This window comes from Mirounga angustirostris, unplaced genomic scaffold (genome assembly GCF_029215605.1).
Source record: "Mirounga angustirostris isolate CCGP_5_RB_7025 unplaced genomic scaffold, mMirAng1.0.hap1 SCAF_1, whole genome shotgun sequence".
NCBI lineage: Eukaryota > Metazoa > Chordata > Mammalia > Carnivora > Phocidae > Mirounga > Mirounga angustirostris.
This window is the reverse complement of record NW_026991709.1, coordinates 178,286,395-178,302,586: the sequence shown is the minus strand read 5'-3', so window position 1 is coordinate 178,302,586 and position 16,192 is coordinate 178,286,395. Positions and strand designations below refer to the sequence as shown.

Sequence of the window (16,192 nt, the reverse complement as noted above, 5' to 3'; positions counted from 1 at the left end):
GCTCCCTGCCAACACCTGGCCCCATCACTCACTGAGCGCCCCACGGGGTTTCACAACCTCTTCCCCACTTTTATCCCTCCCCCTCCCAAGGAGCCCCATCATACAACATGAGTGCATCCTAGAGTCCAGAGTCCAAACATTATTATAACATCACTGCTTTTAATCCATGCAGGGAGGAGGAGATAATCTCATTCCCTCCCTTATTACTAGGTTTAAAGACTCAAACCCTGCATCCTGTGGGGGCGGGGGGGAACCATCTCCAACAAAAACAATCATGAAGAGAGGTGAGAAGGCAATGGATTCCCCTAGCAGTTGGCTGTGTTCACTGGAGAACGGCCATCAAGTCATTTCCGGGTCTTACCAACTTGCTTTAACTGGGTTCCTATTATTCCCAAGGACCCTCCTTAACAGGAGGGGCTGATGAAGGCAACACAAATAGCACAGCTGACTACTGAATCCACAACACCAAACGGCCTGGGTTTTGGTTTCCCTTTCTTTTGGTAGCCTACACATTCAGTCCTATAGCCATTTACTGCAAAACACATGGAAACTAAGGGCTCTTTCCTAGTAAAAATGGATGTGCAAAGTGTTTAATGATTTTATGTCCTATATCTCAGTAATGTGTTCTGTTTCAGACATTAATTTTGTCTGCCAACTGCATCTTGGCAGGCTACCATATTTGCTGGGTTAATAGTCTGACTCCGTTTTATTTCTATCACCATAAATCATACATATATGGGTGTATGTTTGCTTTATTTATAGAAAAAAATCAGTCAAAACAGATAAACCAATACTTTGCCATTACGCTGCATCATTGCATATTGATTAAAATTGCTGGTACTAACTATAGATTGTCAACGCTCAATTAATTTTCACACAGTGACTCCAAGCAAAATCAAATAATGGCAGTGTACCTTTAAATTTTACAAATCTTAAAAATCAAGAAGCACAGCACTCTCTCCATTTTGAATAATCAGTGGAAGCTACTAAGAGATTTTTAGAAATGTAAGTATATGAGAAATACAACTGTTAAAGCGATCAATTTATAGCAAGGAATGAGGCCCAAGACAGGATTTGGGGTTTAGAAACCATCCTTCTGCTTCGATATTAACTGTCTGTGCTTGGATGGCACTCTTCAAGGTTACGGAAAAGGGAACAAGGCAAGCAGTAGGAGATTCCTAAAAGTTAAATGTAATTTCAGCTTACCGTGTTTGATCTCCTAACTGCAAAAGAGTAATATTCACTTTTAACTCTCTAATAACCATTGGGCACCCTCCATAATTTTAGCCTCCAGTTATTCCAAGAGTGTGTTTTCTGTTTCTTTCCTCTGTTACAGTTACGCTGGACTAGCCCTCACTCCCTTCTGCATACCTGCTCGCTGTCTCTCGGCTAACCCCTGAAATGCCTTTTCCTTTTGACTCCATGGTCTGGCTGTCTTCTTTCTGTGTTCACACCATTTAGAAAGATTCCCCACCCCACCCCATGACCAATCATAATATATTTTCATACACTGCTATAGCACCAATCATCTGTCCTGAAGAGCTAGTTGTAAGGTCCCATGGCCAAGGATCTGAATCATCCTCTATCTTCTTAAATGCCTTGCACACTGCCCTCTTCCTAAAAGGTACCCAGAAAGAGTCAACTGAACGTAAGTCCTTCAGTACTAACAAGCTGCCAAGGTAGGCTGTCCTGCCTCCTATGCTTGGGGTGAGTCCCCCACCCGAACTGGGGAGGGACTAATTTCTTCTATGTCACATAATTAACCTTAAATCTTTGAAATATCAAGTTTTGGGGGCACTTGGCTGGCTCAGTTGGTAAAGCGTGTGACTCTTGATCTCAGGGTTGTGAGTTTGAGCTCCATGTTTGGGTGTAGAGATTGCTTAAAAACAAAATTTTTAAAAAGGGTTCTATTTATTTAATTTATTTATTTGAGAGAGAGAAAGGGAGAGAGAGCGAGCGGGGGGGGGGGGGGGCAAGAGGGCAAGGGAGACCGAGAGAATCTCAAGCAGCCTCCAGCATGGAGCCTGATGCAGGGCTCAATCTCACAACCCTGAGATCATGACCTGAGCCGAAACCAGGAGTCAGAGGCTCAACTGACTGAGCCAGCCAGGTGGCCCAAAAATAAAATCTTAAAAGAAATACCCATTTTTCATAAGCTGAATTATTTCAAAATAAAAGTCAAACAAGACATTTTAAAAGGTGTTTTCTAAGGGAAAAGGGGGTGTAGAGCTCGGTACTTACGGGCTGAGGGGCGGCTTTGGGTTCCGTAGACTTCACGTGCAGATGGGTCATCATGGCTTGCAGGCGCTCTTTGTCTTTTGCAAGCTAGTGGGAAGGAAATGCTCTGTTATTTCTTTGAATACAGATGCATTACTATTTTAACATCTAAAATGATACATATTCCAAATTAAACTATAGCACCATTGCACATGACAAAATCTTTCTCATTGCTTAATCGTTTTGAAATCTACACAACCATTGCCAAACTCGAAGTAACTGGAGGTGTCAGTGTGAGATTTCTCAACATGAGATGCATTAGCTTTTAACTGGGAAGTTCTAGACCTGCTGGCACCAAGGAGTCCCATAGAACACAGACAGCTAAAAGACAAAAACGTGAATCACACCTATTAACCAGTCTTATTCACGAGCAAGCCAAAGGGAAATGAGTGAGGTGGCTAAAACTCATTAAAATTCATCTTTTGTGGCTGTGGAAGAGCTCTTAGACACACGGACACATTTATGCAGAATTAACTTCATCTTTCTTTTTTTTTTTTTTTAAAAGATTTTATTTATTTATTTGAGACAGAGAGAATGAGAGAGAGAGAGCACATGAGAGGGGAGAAGGTCAGAGGGAGAAGCAGACTCCCTGCCGAGCAGGGAGCCCGATGCGGGACTCGATCCCGGAACTCCAGGATCATGACCTGAGCCGAAGGCAGTCGCTTAACCAACTGAGCCACCCAGGCGCCCGAACTTCATCTTTCTTAACAGGTAGGCACAGATTAGCAGTGCCACTGAGCAACACTGGCAGGGCGGGCACGGGGACAAGGGATGACACGTTCTCATCTCCAAAGGAATGCAGAATAAGCCTGATCTTTCATTTATTCAGTAGGTGAGTACCTACTATGTGTTAGTTTCATCTTAACAAAAATTTAAGTCTTCTCATCGTACAAAAAATTATCTTTTGAAGAAACACAAGCTTCTAATCTTATGTACATCACTGCACTCAAAATACTACTAGATGCTCCTTTCTTTGTGCTTGCCTTGAACTGTTTAAACATGATATTTTTGGTAATTCAAGGCAGCTGGGCACAGAGGATACAAAATAATTGATTCTAGGTAGTTTTGCCATAAGCATCTTTGCCACATAACTAATCGGCCGTAAGACAATCTTACCATAAAAGACAGGATCATGACAAATGGAAGGGGGGTGTTCCCGAAAAAGGACCAAATGAAACATAAAAAATCAATATCAAAATGAAACGGCTTCTCCAGAAAAAAAACATTTGAATACATTCACAGTGTACAGTGCAGACTGGGGGAGAGACAGCATAAGTAACGGGTTTCATTTTGTGGACTGTTCCGAAGCACTTCACTCATCTCCGAATTATTCATAGTATCATACGTTTCCTGGTTGCTTTCGTTAATCCCCATTCAGCATTGCACTTTTTCTTTTATCGATACAATTCCTTCCTTCATGAGGAGAGGTATCCGTTTCCAAATTCTAGAATACGTGTTTCTAACTGAGCTCTGTATGGCGCTGTAAAAGCCTTCTGCACGGTCGCTTGTTCTTGGCATACAGTCTCACGTCTGCTGAGAGACCTCTGTTCCAAAGTTCTATGGGACACGTGGATTGGAAACTCTGGGTCACCGTATACGCCTTTATGAGGGCTAAGATTTTTAGAATATAAAAATGGAAGTACTTTGTAAACGGAGAAATGAAACCAAACTGTCAAACCAACTTGTCAAAACCAGTTATTTATTTATTTATTTTTAAAATCTCTTAGGGCAAAACTGCCTTAGGATAATTACTTCTGTGGTGCAATTGACTGCAGCAGAGAGGTCTATAGCAAAGATGCTTACGGCGAAAATACCAGACATGATAATAATTACCTTTGTAAGGTAAGTGGGAAGTGTATCTCTAAAAGATAAAGGCATAGTTAAGAGAAGAACCGTGGAATTTGGGGGAAATGTAGAAGAGACTAATGAATGAGTGAATAGAGAGGGAGAGAGAAAGAAAGAGAAAGGGGTGGGGGTGGTGGGGAGAGTCTTAGATCAGCACTTTTATAGATCATTGGTCCAAAATAATGCCTTTGAACTGGGGAGGGACTCATTTATTCTATGTCACATAATTAACCTTAAATCTTTGAAATATCAAGTTTTGGGGGCACTTGGCTGGCTCAGTTGGTAAAGCGTGTGACTCTTGATCTCAGGGTTGTGAGTTTGAGCTCCATGTTGGGTGTAGAGATTGCTTAAAAACAAAATTTTTAAAAAGGGTTTTATTTATTTATTTATTTGAGAGAGAGAAAGGGAGAGAGAGCGAGCGGGGTGGGGGGCAAGAGGGCGAGGGAGACCGAGAGAATCTCAAGCAGCCTCCAGCATGGAGCCTGATGCAGGGCTCAATCTCACAACCCTGAGATCATGACCTGAGCCGAAACCAGGAGTCAGAGGCTCAACTGACTGAGCCAGCCAGGTGGCCCAAAAATAAAATCTTAAAAGAAATACCCATTTTTCATAAGCTGAATTATTTCAAAATAAAAGTCAAACAAGACATTTTAAAAGGTGTTTTCTAAGGGAAAAGGGGGTGTTTCAGCATTTTGGGGAAAAGGCAGAGGAAAGGGAAAAGGTACAAAAGCAAGAGAGAAAAAGCTTTCGGCTTATGCTGGCTGGATGACTCAGTCTCAAGCCATATCGCATTTGATTTTTTTCCTTTTTATTCCCTTGTGGTGCAGGGAGGAATAAATTAAGAAGAAAAAAAAGCCTTATAGTGTTAGCATTTATCTTTCAACAAACAGGAAATGAAAATGATACCATATTAGGAGCCACTTTACGTTATTCATCTTCTGAGCCTTAGTAAGTTATTGACTGGCCAAACTAAAAGATGCTCTGAACACATAATGCCAAAGGAATTTAGTTTTCCAAAGTGGCTCAGTTAGAACAATTAAAATGTTTGCAATGGCATTCTTCTACAGTTATTCGTATTTCTGTAGTTATTTGTTTTTTTTTTTTTTTTACCGTGTTTTAAGTTTTTAGGTGTTAGAACCAAAATATTCATAGAATTCTAAAAAATATTGTGTCTTAAAAGTTATCATGGGGCAGAAGGAATGAAGGCATATCTATTATTCTTTTTAAAAAACAAGTAGTCTGCCATACTGAATGTTACAAATTAAAGGGTGAGAGGTGATAGTTACTTAAGAGTCTGATGAATATTAACTGTGACTTAATTTGGGGGTAAACATTGTTGACGGAGCAATTAACCAAGACCAAGGAGAAGGAAATCCAAATTCCCAGCATCAAAAGGAATCATCACCTCTATGTTCTATCCAGATGTCTACCATGCTGACATTTTACTGGTCAGAGGTAATAACACTATGTCGCAAACACATACCTAGAGTTTGTACACACGGCCACATCCATAAACCCTGGAGGTTACTGCCATGGGAGACAATTTCTCACTTCTCTGTGAGAATATTAGCGTAGAATTCACTGTCCATTTTGAGAATTACCCAGGTTCCTTATTTCGCCTCATACTCAATTCTACCATCCTAGCTCTGCTTTATTATAAAAGATCAGCAAGGTTACAGAAAAAAGGCAAAAGTCCAAGTTTCTGTTTTTGTTTGATCAGTGCTAACTAGCATGTAATATATTCTTGGATGGGTTCTGGATTTTTACCATCAGTTACAGCTCTAACTCTAATACAAACCCTTTTAACAATTAAAGAAAAAAATCACCTGCCAAATTCACTTTTTGTTGTTTTAGGCAAAAAGGCTAATATTATTCACACCTACTGAAACCACATCCTCTCTCTACTGGGGCTGTCGTGCATTTTTAATACTCACTGGCCCTTTAAAAAGCTTTCAGATTCTTTATTACTTTTTATGCCGTTATTCCATGAGCTCAGCATCCCTATCCATTTTCACGGCATCCTTTCATTATTATAATATGACAATACAAACATTTAATATTAGCAAATGTATATTCCAGCATTCCCTCATAAACTGAATCCCATGCAAAGCAAAGCAATGGAGGATGAGACATGTACTCCAAAGGTCAACTAAAAATTTGGTTGGCAAATGAAAACAATTTTTTATGTTGTGCTAGCAGAAATTACTCTCTAAAAACTTTCCTGGTGGGTACGGGAGGGGTTTCTGGTGTAAAAAGGAATGCCAACAGGCCCCACATTGAGGGGACATGCTCGTACAATGTTTGGTTATTAGCAGGTTCCCCAATTTTGGAGAGAGACAGCAGAGTGAAAACGGATGAAGGTCGTGGGCACTGCAATCACACTATGCTGGATTCAGATTCTGGCTCTGCGACTCTGAGCACATTATGTAACCTTTTTAAGTATTTAGTTTCTTCTTCTAAATATGGAATAATAATCTCTGAACTCTGAAGAGTTGTTTTGAGGATTAGATAAGTTCTTGCACATAACAAGCTTAGCACAGAGCCTAGTGCTTCACGGATGCTCAAAAATATCTAACTTTCTCTAAAGGAAAGTTACACCGTCTGGTCTATTTAGACCTCAAGTGGTTGAGTATATGCTTGGAACCCCGGTCCATGTGACAAGAGTTCTGTGCAGTTTGCAGTGGGCCTGGCTGGGGAGAGGATTTTGATGTCTTGAAGAATGGAACAGAAATCGTAGGAGAGATGAAGCCCACTGCTTATGGATTGATTTCCTTGGTTCTCGCCGTCTCTTGCCCTCATCCTAGGCAAATGCTTTTTCTCCCCTTGGCTGATACAGGTCATCCCCTCTTCTATTAGCCATGGCCTCAAATTAGGTTTTAGCCTGTCCGGGCTGTGAAAGGCTGGAACGCTTGTATCGCTCTGGACACACTGATAACTGCCGAAGGCAAGGAGCTCCATTCAACATCTTCAAAGATAAAAACTGAGGAGATTAAACTCATTCTTTTAGCAGAGAAAAGGGAACACGGTTTTAGGTTCATTTAACATAATCACTTTATATGTTGTCTGGAGGACTAATCATTTTAAGCCCAATTTGGCGGTTCTCACTTGTGAGAAACAGAATCTGAAATAAATGAAGGATCCCGGATGTGTAAAAACGTTTGAATTACCGAGGACGGATGAGAAGAAAGGACCAAGTGACTCATGTGATTTCACAGAGGCAAGGACTGTTGTGGCTACCTCAAATCCTCTCGTCCTACTCTTGTATTTTATAGTTGGGGAAACTGAGGCCCCAAGGGTGAATGCACCCAAGAACACGGAGCTGGGAAGGGGCAGAAGTAAGACTAGAATTCCAGTTGCGGGACGCCTGGTCAGACTTTCCCACTCTGGTGTGACTATAAGAGGCACCTGGGATGCTAACTGAAAACACAGATGGTTTGCCACTCTTCCCACTCCTATGCTGAAGACAGGACTTGCAGAAACTCCAAGGCAGGGTGAGATACAGAGTGTCAGCAGGTACTCCACAGAGGACCAGGCAAGCCGGGATCATTCCCAGACAATGATGATCCCCAATTTAATTGATTGGGGTCTCACTTAAACTTGCTAAACCCAACATGCCAAGCGAGGGGATGTGGGCGTAAACGTTTTAATAAGGACCCCATGTGTCTGGGTTTAATGCACTCGTTTTGGGAGACAGGACTCTCTTCCATGGACTGAGTAAGTCCCAACAGTGGCTGTTTGGTTTTATATACGATGATGATTGAGGCAGAGTGCATCCCATTTCATGGGTCTCTTAAGTACGTATGATCAAAAGAAGAAAAACAAGAAAAAACCAAACCAAACCAAACCAAACAACAATTTGGAAGGAGGGGAAATGAAATTCTTCTACCTGAGTATTTACCAAAGAGTTCTTTTTGACCCACTTTATCAAACTCCGGTCATTCACATGCCTTCAAAGCTCAGCGCCATTGAAAACTTCTAAATGATTTCTTTAACACAACTGCAGTTCTCAGGTGGTAGGCAACCTATGGCTCACTCCATCCCAATGGAAGAATTTCCCTACTTTTATTGTATTCTGTCACCATCTTAACATTCCTTACGTGTTATTATTAAAGACTCTCTTGACATTTAAAGCAGACGGCACACTAATACTCAGTCATAGTCTAGGAATTCTAATGCTCCCGGAGCTAAGCAGGATTTTAAATTATGAAAAATGAGTGTCGTGGTTTTCAAAGAGGGACGTGGAAGTGAGAAACCCAGAGACCCTCTCTTCTTTTCCTTGGCTCCAGTCACAAAGCAGTGGTGCCATTAGGACGTCTTCCCCGCATGCTCTGCGCTTACTCAGGGAGAGTCAGCGGGCTCCGTGAGGCCACTGCTGCCAAGAACTGTCCTGAGTGTTGCCTTCCCTGGCGTTGGAGAGGCCTGAAGTGGGGACACATTACAGATAATATATCTGCAGAAGTCCAGGAAGCTGGTGTGATTACAAACAGCACCGCTAATGGTAAGTAATCACTCGTGAAGTCCCCGCAGTAACTGACCTGTGTTAGGCTTAATGTCTCCCTCTGCTACTGAAGCTTGCACACTCTTCTCCCTGCTGACGTTTCCTTGGAGCTTATGGTTCCTGCTGTACGTGATTTAGAAAATTTCCAAGGGATTCCCGTGTCACCGAGTTCTAGCCTTGCCCGGCTGCCATGGATTGCTGAGGAGGGAGCTCCAAGCGGCAGAGAAAGGCACGGCCTCCCAAGCCAGCTTTTACAACCAGTGATCCGCAAAGCCTGCATGTCATACACAGAACCTCGGTGAACCAGGACGACCCTGAGTGGAAAGCGTTAGGTGGCAGTGCCACGAAAGGAGGAACACGAACACAGGCTAGGCTAGAATCTTGGGCATTGCCCACTATCTGCCATCGCTTTGAACAAGTGAATGAGACCTTCTCAACTTCAGTTTCCTCATCTGGAAGAGGAGAGGCACAGAGAATTATTTCTTTCACTCTAACAGCCAAGAACTGGTCATCAGTAACTTAGGAACACCTTTTCAAAGGGGAAGAAAGGCCCAGGCTCATTAGATGTTTGATGTATACTGATTTTCAAATGTTCTATTTTTCCACTAAAAAAAATGACAGGATTGAGGAATTCAGGAAGTATCTGCTCACAGGCGGGTTGTGAGGATTCAATGAAATTAGGGGTAGGAAGCATCTTGCACACCGCCTTGGCATATAGTAGGAACTCAGTAAATACCCTTCCAAATGGTTCCCCAGGTCCTTTATAAATTACAAGCAGAACAGGAGGCATTAAACAGCTCTCTTCCAAAGCCACTGGATTCAAAGTGATCATCTGGGTGAACAACTCATTCCATTTTGCCAGGTACTTTCCCAGTTTTGAAACTGGAAATCCCAAGTCCCAGGAAAGCCAACTGTGAAGGTTGGTCATCCTACTTCTTGAGGAACAGAGAGATGAACTGGAGAAAGAACACATATTCTTCCACTGTCTCCCTCACACTATGATCAAAGCAAATCCTTACACGGCTCTCTTGGCCTGGACTGTACTTGCCCCCTGCCCCCTCCCGTGTCCGCCCCGCCATGCCTCCTGTGCTTCCTCTTATAAATTCTGCCTGGTGTGGGGTGAAAGACAGGCTAGTCTTCTCTCTCTGCTAGGCTGCACATATAGGAAGGAAGACGCTGTCTTGCTTATCTGCATCCAGTGCTCAGCACACAGTAGGTGCTTGATAAATGGTGACCGAATGGAATCAAATTATTAAAGACAAAAGGTCCCCCCCTCCACTCCCACCCTCCTGCCTGGGTCAGGCAGAGCATCCCCATTGGTTGGGTCAGCTCTTTTTCCCCTTGGCTGTTTCCAGTATTCACTTTAAAGGGTCTAGAGGCTCAGGGATTGCAGGAATCCTGCCCTGAGCCCGGGCCCCTGCCACATGCTGGGTTGTGGACATGAGGAAACACCGGATCTCCAAGGCTGCTTCTTTCTTCCATTCAAAACCCATCTTTACATGCCAGGGGGCCGTACATATGCGCTGACAACTGAGCAAGGTCACATGATCATTAAAACCAACATACGTGGCCAGAAAAATTTATCTATGCCACGAATGTCTCAGCTTTCTGAGACAGGGAAATCTGTCTGAAGACTTTCTTGTCTGTTAAATCGGATGCTTTTCCCTTCTCCCAAGATGGAATCCCGATCTAGCCACTATGATACATTGTGTGCCATCTCATTCATGGCTTACTGGTTGAGACAGTTCATAAGCATGTCCCACCTAAGTGAACCCAGGCAAGTAGATTCATATGAATTTAAATGCTTTGAGCATCAGGTGCTTCCTTACAATCCTGCCCATGGCATACGGGTGGGCCATTCTTAATGTCAACCTATTTCTGCATCCTGTGTCTGCGGCTCTTGTGTGTGTGTGTGTGTGCGTGTGTGCGTGCGCGTGTGCATACTTCATGACCTGTACAGTAAGACCGTGCATTTTGATTGTGGGAACATCATTCCCCTCCAGTTCTGACCTAGCCTCTTGTCTGCATAGCATCCAGAAGAATCTGTCGAAAGCAAGCATCTAACAGATACAATCTTAAATTACATTCCCTCACCTCAAAAAGCCATGCCCTTCACCCAAATGATTACCATGGTGTCCATCTATCTTGATGTTAGGTGCATATACGTACAGCACAAGCAGCTCACACAAATTCTCTACAATGCTGGGCTCCCGGGTAACAGATGGGGTTAATCACCACCGAGTCCACTGCTAAAATGTCAAAAAATTGCAACTGTCTTTGTAATAGTGCAATGTGGCTGGAAATATTGCGAAAGGCTCAGAATGCCCACTAAGATGTCTTCTTGACCCCTCTTCCCTCTGAGACCAGTAACAGGGAGCAACATGAGAACTGAATTAACCACTCTGTTCACAAGCTCCACATAACGAGTTCACTGCTAGGAAAACATGCATTATATATTGTGATAACTTCCCACAAAAAGAACAACAATACAAATGCATCTCTCCCACAATGCTGACGGGACAGGCCTAAGTCAGACTGTAGCCCATGATCTTGATTTCTGCCTGGTTGCCTTACCTCTCAACACTGGAATCGTGAAGGCTTTTCACGTGATTCAAGTACAGCATTGCACAGGCAGCACCAAGAAAGGAAACATCTCTAGCCAGGATCCCCCGAGGCTAACAATGGTTATTAAATTTTTTTCCCCCTAATCTTCAGGAGGGGTTCATTAGAGGTAAGAAACACAAGAGCCTTATGTTTGGATCAGAGGGAAGGGTTCTGCGGTATAGATCTGGGGGGCTAGAAATGGGCAGCACTCAAGTGGCTTCCATTCATGATGGTCATGCCTGGCGCTGGCTGACAATGCCCTGCAGAACTCTCCTGTGGAACATTTCGCGATGATGCTCTAGGGCAGACATAATGAACCTCCATTGATCTATGACACAGATTTAAGCTTATTGGGGTTAGTTTTCTAATGGGGGCACACATGTGCCTTTGCTCCCAGATGTAAACACCAGAGGTCTAAGTCCTGCTGTGCAGAGAAAGGCCTGGCAAATCCGGGTGGTAGGGGGAGACTGATCCTCCAACAATACAGGGATCAGCCTTGGGGAATCGTTCCAACTTTGACGGCTCTTTTCTGTAGTGCTAACTTGTGCAAATGTTTTTCAAATTCAAGTTAATGAATAGGAATTCTGTAATATACTTGGAGGTAGAGGTACTTCCTGGTCTGGGGAAATGCCTTCTTGAAGGCAAAGAGAAGTAGCTGTGGGGCTGGTCATGCCCAGGGCGTCCCCAATGGAGGAGGTGATTTGTCAGTGTGCTGTGGAGGGAATGGGGGGATGATGCCAAGGGGAAATAAGAGAGAGGCTGTTCAAGCATAAGAACACCTCTTCAAAGTATTCTTGGCTGCTGCAGGGACCTGGTTCCCCCAACACCTCAGGTCCTATGGGCACAGCGACTGTTCGTTAAGTCAATTAAAAAGTACATTTCTAGACATGGGTAAAAGACATGGCAAATGTGACAGCACAAACATGAAAATGTTGACCCGAGAGGAAGAGGAAGCCCGCAGTGAGGACAGCTGGTGGGTCTAAGTGTACCTTGTCCTAGACTGCCCCACAACGTGCCAGATCTGCAACCCAAAGAATCTCCGTCTAATCCTGACCCCTCAGCTCTGGCTCAGGGTGAGGGTTCTTCAACAACTAAACATTGTTAACATTTTCTGGTATATTTCATCTGCCTGAATAATAACTAATGGATAAAATTGGGTCTGGCCCCTCTCTAGTACTGAAACTCTTTTGAGCATGTTTCTAGTGTTTTCAAGAACCCGTCAGTATCAGCCAGCACTACCCAAGGAGGGGACAGTGCCACTGGAAAATTACTTATCTATAGTCTGTTTTCCCTTTAACACATAAGAACCAGGAAGGCAACCTTAACCATTTTGCTCACTCTTGAAACCCTTTACTGGTTTCAGCAAGGTTCCTGCTATGTTATACAGGCTCTGGGTGATGTGTGCTAAATGAACTGGTAAGATAAACGGATGAATGAATGAATATCCATCAGCCCGCTTTCCATGATCCCCGTGATGGACAAGTACTTGTTAGGTGAAGCCGCTGTGGGGGAAACCCGACCAATGTGGTGACTAGAATGGTTTTATACACCAAGGCGAGGAAGGAAGAGGGAAGAAGGGGTTCGCAGACCTTTAGGTAGCCAGGAGCCTAAGGGGAATTATATAATGTGATGCAAATGGGTTTTTTTGAATCCTCTGGAGCAGGGGTTGTTTGGCAAACTTCTGTAGGAGCCAGCCCGATAGTAAATATTTTCAGCTTGGCAGGCCATAAGGGACTCTGGTGCAACTACTTGAACTTTTCTACTGTAATGCCAAGCAACTATGGCCAGAGATGACACATCAATGAATGGGCGTGGCCATGTTCCAATACAACCTTATATATGGACACTGGAATCTGAATTTCACATGCTCTATTCTTCCTTTGATCCCTCCCCCTCCCCCACACTGTTCAAAACATAAAAACCTTTCTTAGCTCTTGGGATTGGGCTCCTGATCTGCAGTGTGGCAACTCCTGCTTTTGACAAGCATTACGCCATCACTTTAACAATTCCCTCAGCCTTTGAAGAAACCAAAACCTTCAGAATGAGTCTGCCCCTTCTTTCGTTAAAGCAAACTCTCAAGCAAAAATATCACAAGGAATACCACAGGCAACTACCCCATAGTAACTTCTGGCCAGATGATCTTCTTTGAGTCCTATCACAAGTTGAAAACCCTGCCTTCAGTTTGATTTAGGGCTGAAGGATGAAGGGGATCTATGAATAAATAAAATCCATGAAAAATCAAAGAATCCTTCTAATGGTCTGCAAAGCTCCCAGGCCACACCCACCAAAAAACAACATCAAAGCTGCCAGGGGAGAACGACTTGACTTACTGATGGTCTAACTCCTTTCCTTCTCTTGCCAACTCTTGGGGAGAGTGAGGAGCAATGAATGAAGTCGATAATCAGCTCCTCAGTAATGAACAATGGCCCCACGCTCTCCAATCTGGAATCTGGGACACCTACTTGGGCAAACCATGACACTCTGCGAAACACTTTATTCTAACTAAATGCTGAGAATTTAAGTTTATCAACTAAATAAATGCAGGGACTTATATCACTTTATAACCACCAATACGTAAAGATTTTCAGTAGCAAGAGCCATAAAGTTTGTTCTTCTGAAACCAATTTTTCAAGGGCTTACTACACATCAATCAGAAGTGAACTTTCGGGGCGGGGGAGGAGATAAATAAAGCTACTGTTTTCCTTCTGAAGAAACATGCTAAATTTAAAGGTGTTTCCAAAGACTTACGTAAAAATTTGGGGATTTTATGATGTGCCCTTTGCCTGTATGAATATCTTACTGTTCTAATAAGTTCATCTCTGTAGTCTGAATGGAAAAATATTAACTAGCTAAAGAAAATAACTTTTGAGACAATCTTACTAAACAAAATGTAATTTGTCATATAAGATGATAACTAAAAAAAATCCTTTCTATCCTGAAAAGTCACAACAAAAAGTTTAAGTGTGTTTTGGCTGATTTTTCTCTGCAACTATTTGAAGCTGTAAATGACTTAACTCAGTAAAATTCCAAATGTAATTATCTTCTGTACTTAGCCTAGGGCTCTCCATATATCTCGGCATTGCTGTCTTGCATACAAAATAGGCTTTTCGATGGCTGGTAACAATATAATGTACAACATTGTTTTAATTTCCCCTAGTCGGCTAACCTCTTGCCTACACTAAACCAGCCAGAGGAAGAAGCCACTCTGAGTCATCAAGCACTCAAAAGCATTTTGGAACTCGGTTGCATAAATGGGGTTTGTAGGGTCAGGCTTTTGCAATTGTACATTTTAATAATCTCCATTTCTGACCCAATTTTTACTTTTAGAAACTCATTTTCTATTAATTATACCAAGAATGGAATTATTGTTAAAATATGGTGGTTCATCAACAAGTGACATCAGGAAGTGGAACTCACATTAAAAAATGCCCCCCATCCCTCACAACTGTGATCCACAGGAAAATATCCACAAGTTTATTTTCTATAGTCACGAAACACATTCAACATGGCCCAAAGGATTGCCAAACACAAGATTTTTATATGTATACATATATAAAAACCTACATATATATGTATATAAGATATATGTGTACATACTATATATATTAGAGATCTGAATACATGTTTTTGTGTGTGTGTGTGTGTGTGTGCATATTTAAAACATGTGCACTGAACTCTCGGGTGTTCTCAGTGATGGAGAGAAACGGGGACACGTTAACATGAGGAATAAATCCACACGCAGCTTCTATGTTAACTCCCGACAGCATGCTCGTGTGTGCGCGTGTGGACGTGTGTATGCATGTGTATGCGTGTGTGTGTGTGTGCGCGCGTGCGTACTTGCTGCTGACACTCACATGTGCTTTCTATCCCCATCCGTGCTCTCAATCTCTCTCCCTGGCTCGGCTCCCTAACTCCAGGTTAGCGATACCGGCAACTCAGGGGCCTTACATTAACAACAGATTAAGTTTTTAACTTAGAACGTTTTCCATTTGCAGAAGACACGGGGGAGGGGGGAAGCGAGGACGGGGGTGGGGGGAGATGGAAAGCTCACGAGGTGGCGGGGAGCTCGAGGCAGACACAGAGATGCACAGAACTTTGAAACGTCTCAGCAGCAGCTCCAAAGAAGGAGCTGAAGGTGGACTTTCCCGGAGAGTGAAAAGAGACGAGAGAAGAAAAGGACAACAACCAGTTTTGGACCTTCCATTCAATAATGAGTACACAGGAACTCATTGCAGAACACTACAGAAATGTGGGGTTCGAGGAATACTGAGGTAATATTAAAAATAAATGTGGCTTTACCTGTAGCTCTAACTGCTGTACAACCTGCATTTGTACTCTACATTGAGCTGTACTTCTATCGTCCAGCGCATGCTCGCTGTTGAGATGTCTGCAACAATACATAGAAAATCATTAAGTGAAATGGAGAAACAAACAGGAAAATATAAGTTACCAGGATGTTTCAGCATCAACTAGGCAGTGGGTCTAGTTCACAGCGGACAGTTGTCGACTTGTGCACGGCCTGCCCTTCTCCATCCCCACCACTGAATACTGGCATTGCGTGTAATTTAGTCCATGGTTATCACCAAAATCAAAGTCTTCCAGGAAGTTCTGCAGGGCCTCGAGAGAGAACCATTTACACATAAGTAAAAGAAAATTTAAGCAATTAAGTCGAGCTGGCTTTTTAAGACCCACTCGATGGGTAGATATCTAAGAGAGGGACCGCCGGCTAGTTCAGAAGCCTAATTTGGATGGGGCTGGATATGAGGGTTGGTTCACAAGAACACTGATTTTATGTAACGGGAGGACACACCCTTATACTGAAATGCAGTAACATGAACGTCAGAAACGGCAAAGGGTGGAAGACCAGCGTGACACATACGGAATCAAACATGAACCTACACACGCAAATTACATACCAGTGAGAGGGAATAAAACACAGACAGTTATTTAAAAGGAAAACTCTGCCTG

At 43.0% G+C, this 16,192-nt stretch overlaps 1 protein-coding gene across 13 annotated transcripts in view; it reads right to left on the bottom strand.

The window, feature by feature from the left end:
* FOXP1 (forkhead box P1) overlaps positions 1-16,192 on the bottom strand; it is a 375,324-nt gene that overhangs the window by 29,753 nt on the left and 329,379 nt on the right. For all 13 annotated transcript variants that reach the window (XM_064593678.1, XM_064593689.1, XM_064593683.1 and 10 more), the window contains 2 exons: positions 15,524-15,611; positions 2,242-2,325 (listed from right to left, as the gene is read on the bottom strand). In XM_064593678.1, the coding sequence (XP_064449748.1) occupies positions 2,242-2,325; positions 15,524-15,611 (172 nt within the window). The remainder of the gene's footprint in view (positions 1-2,241; positions 2,326-15,523; positions 15,612-16,192) is intronic.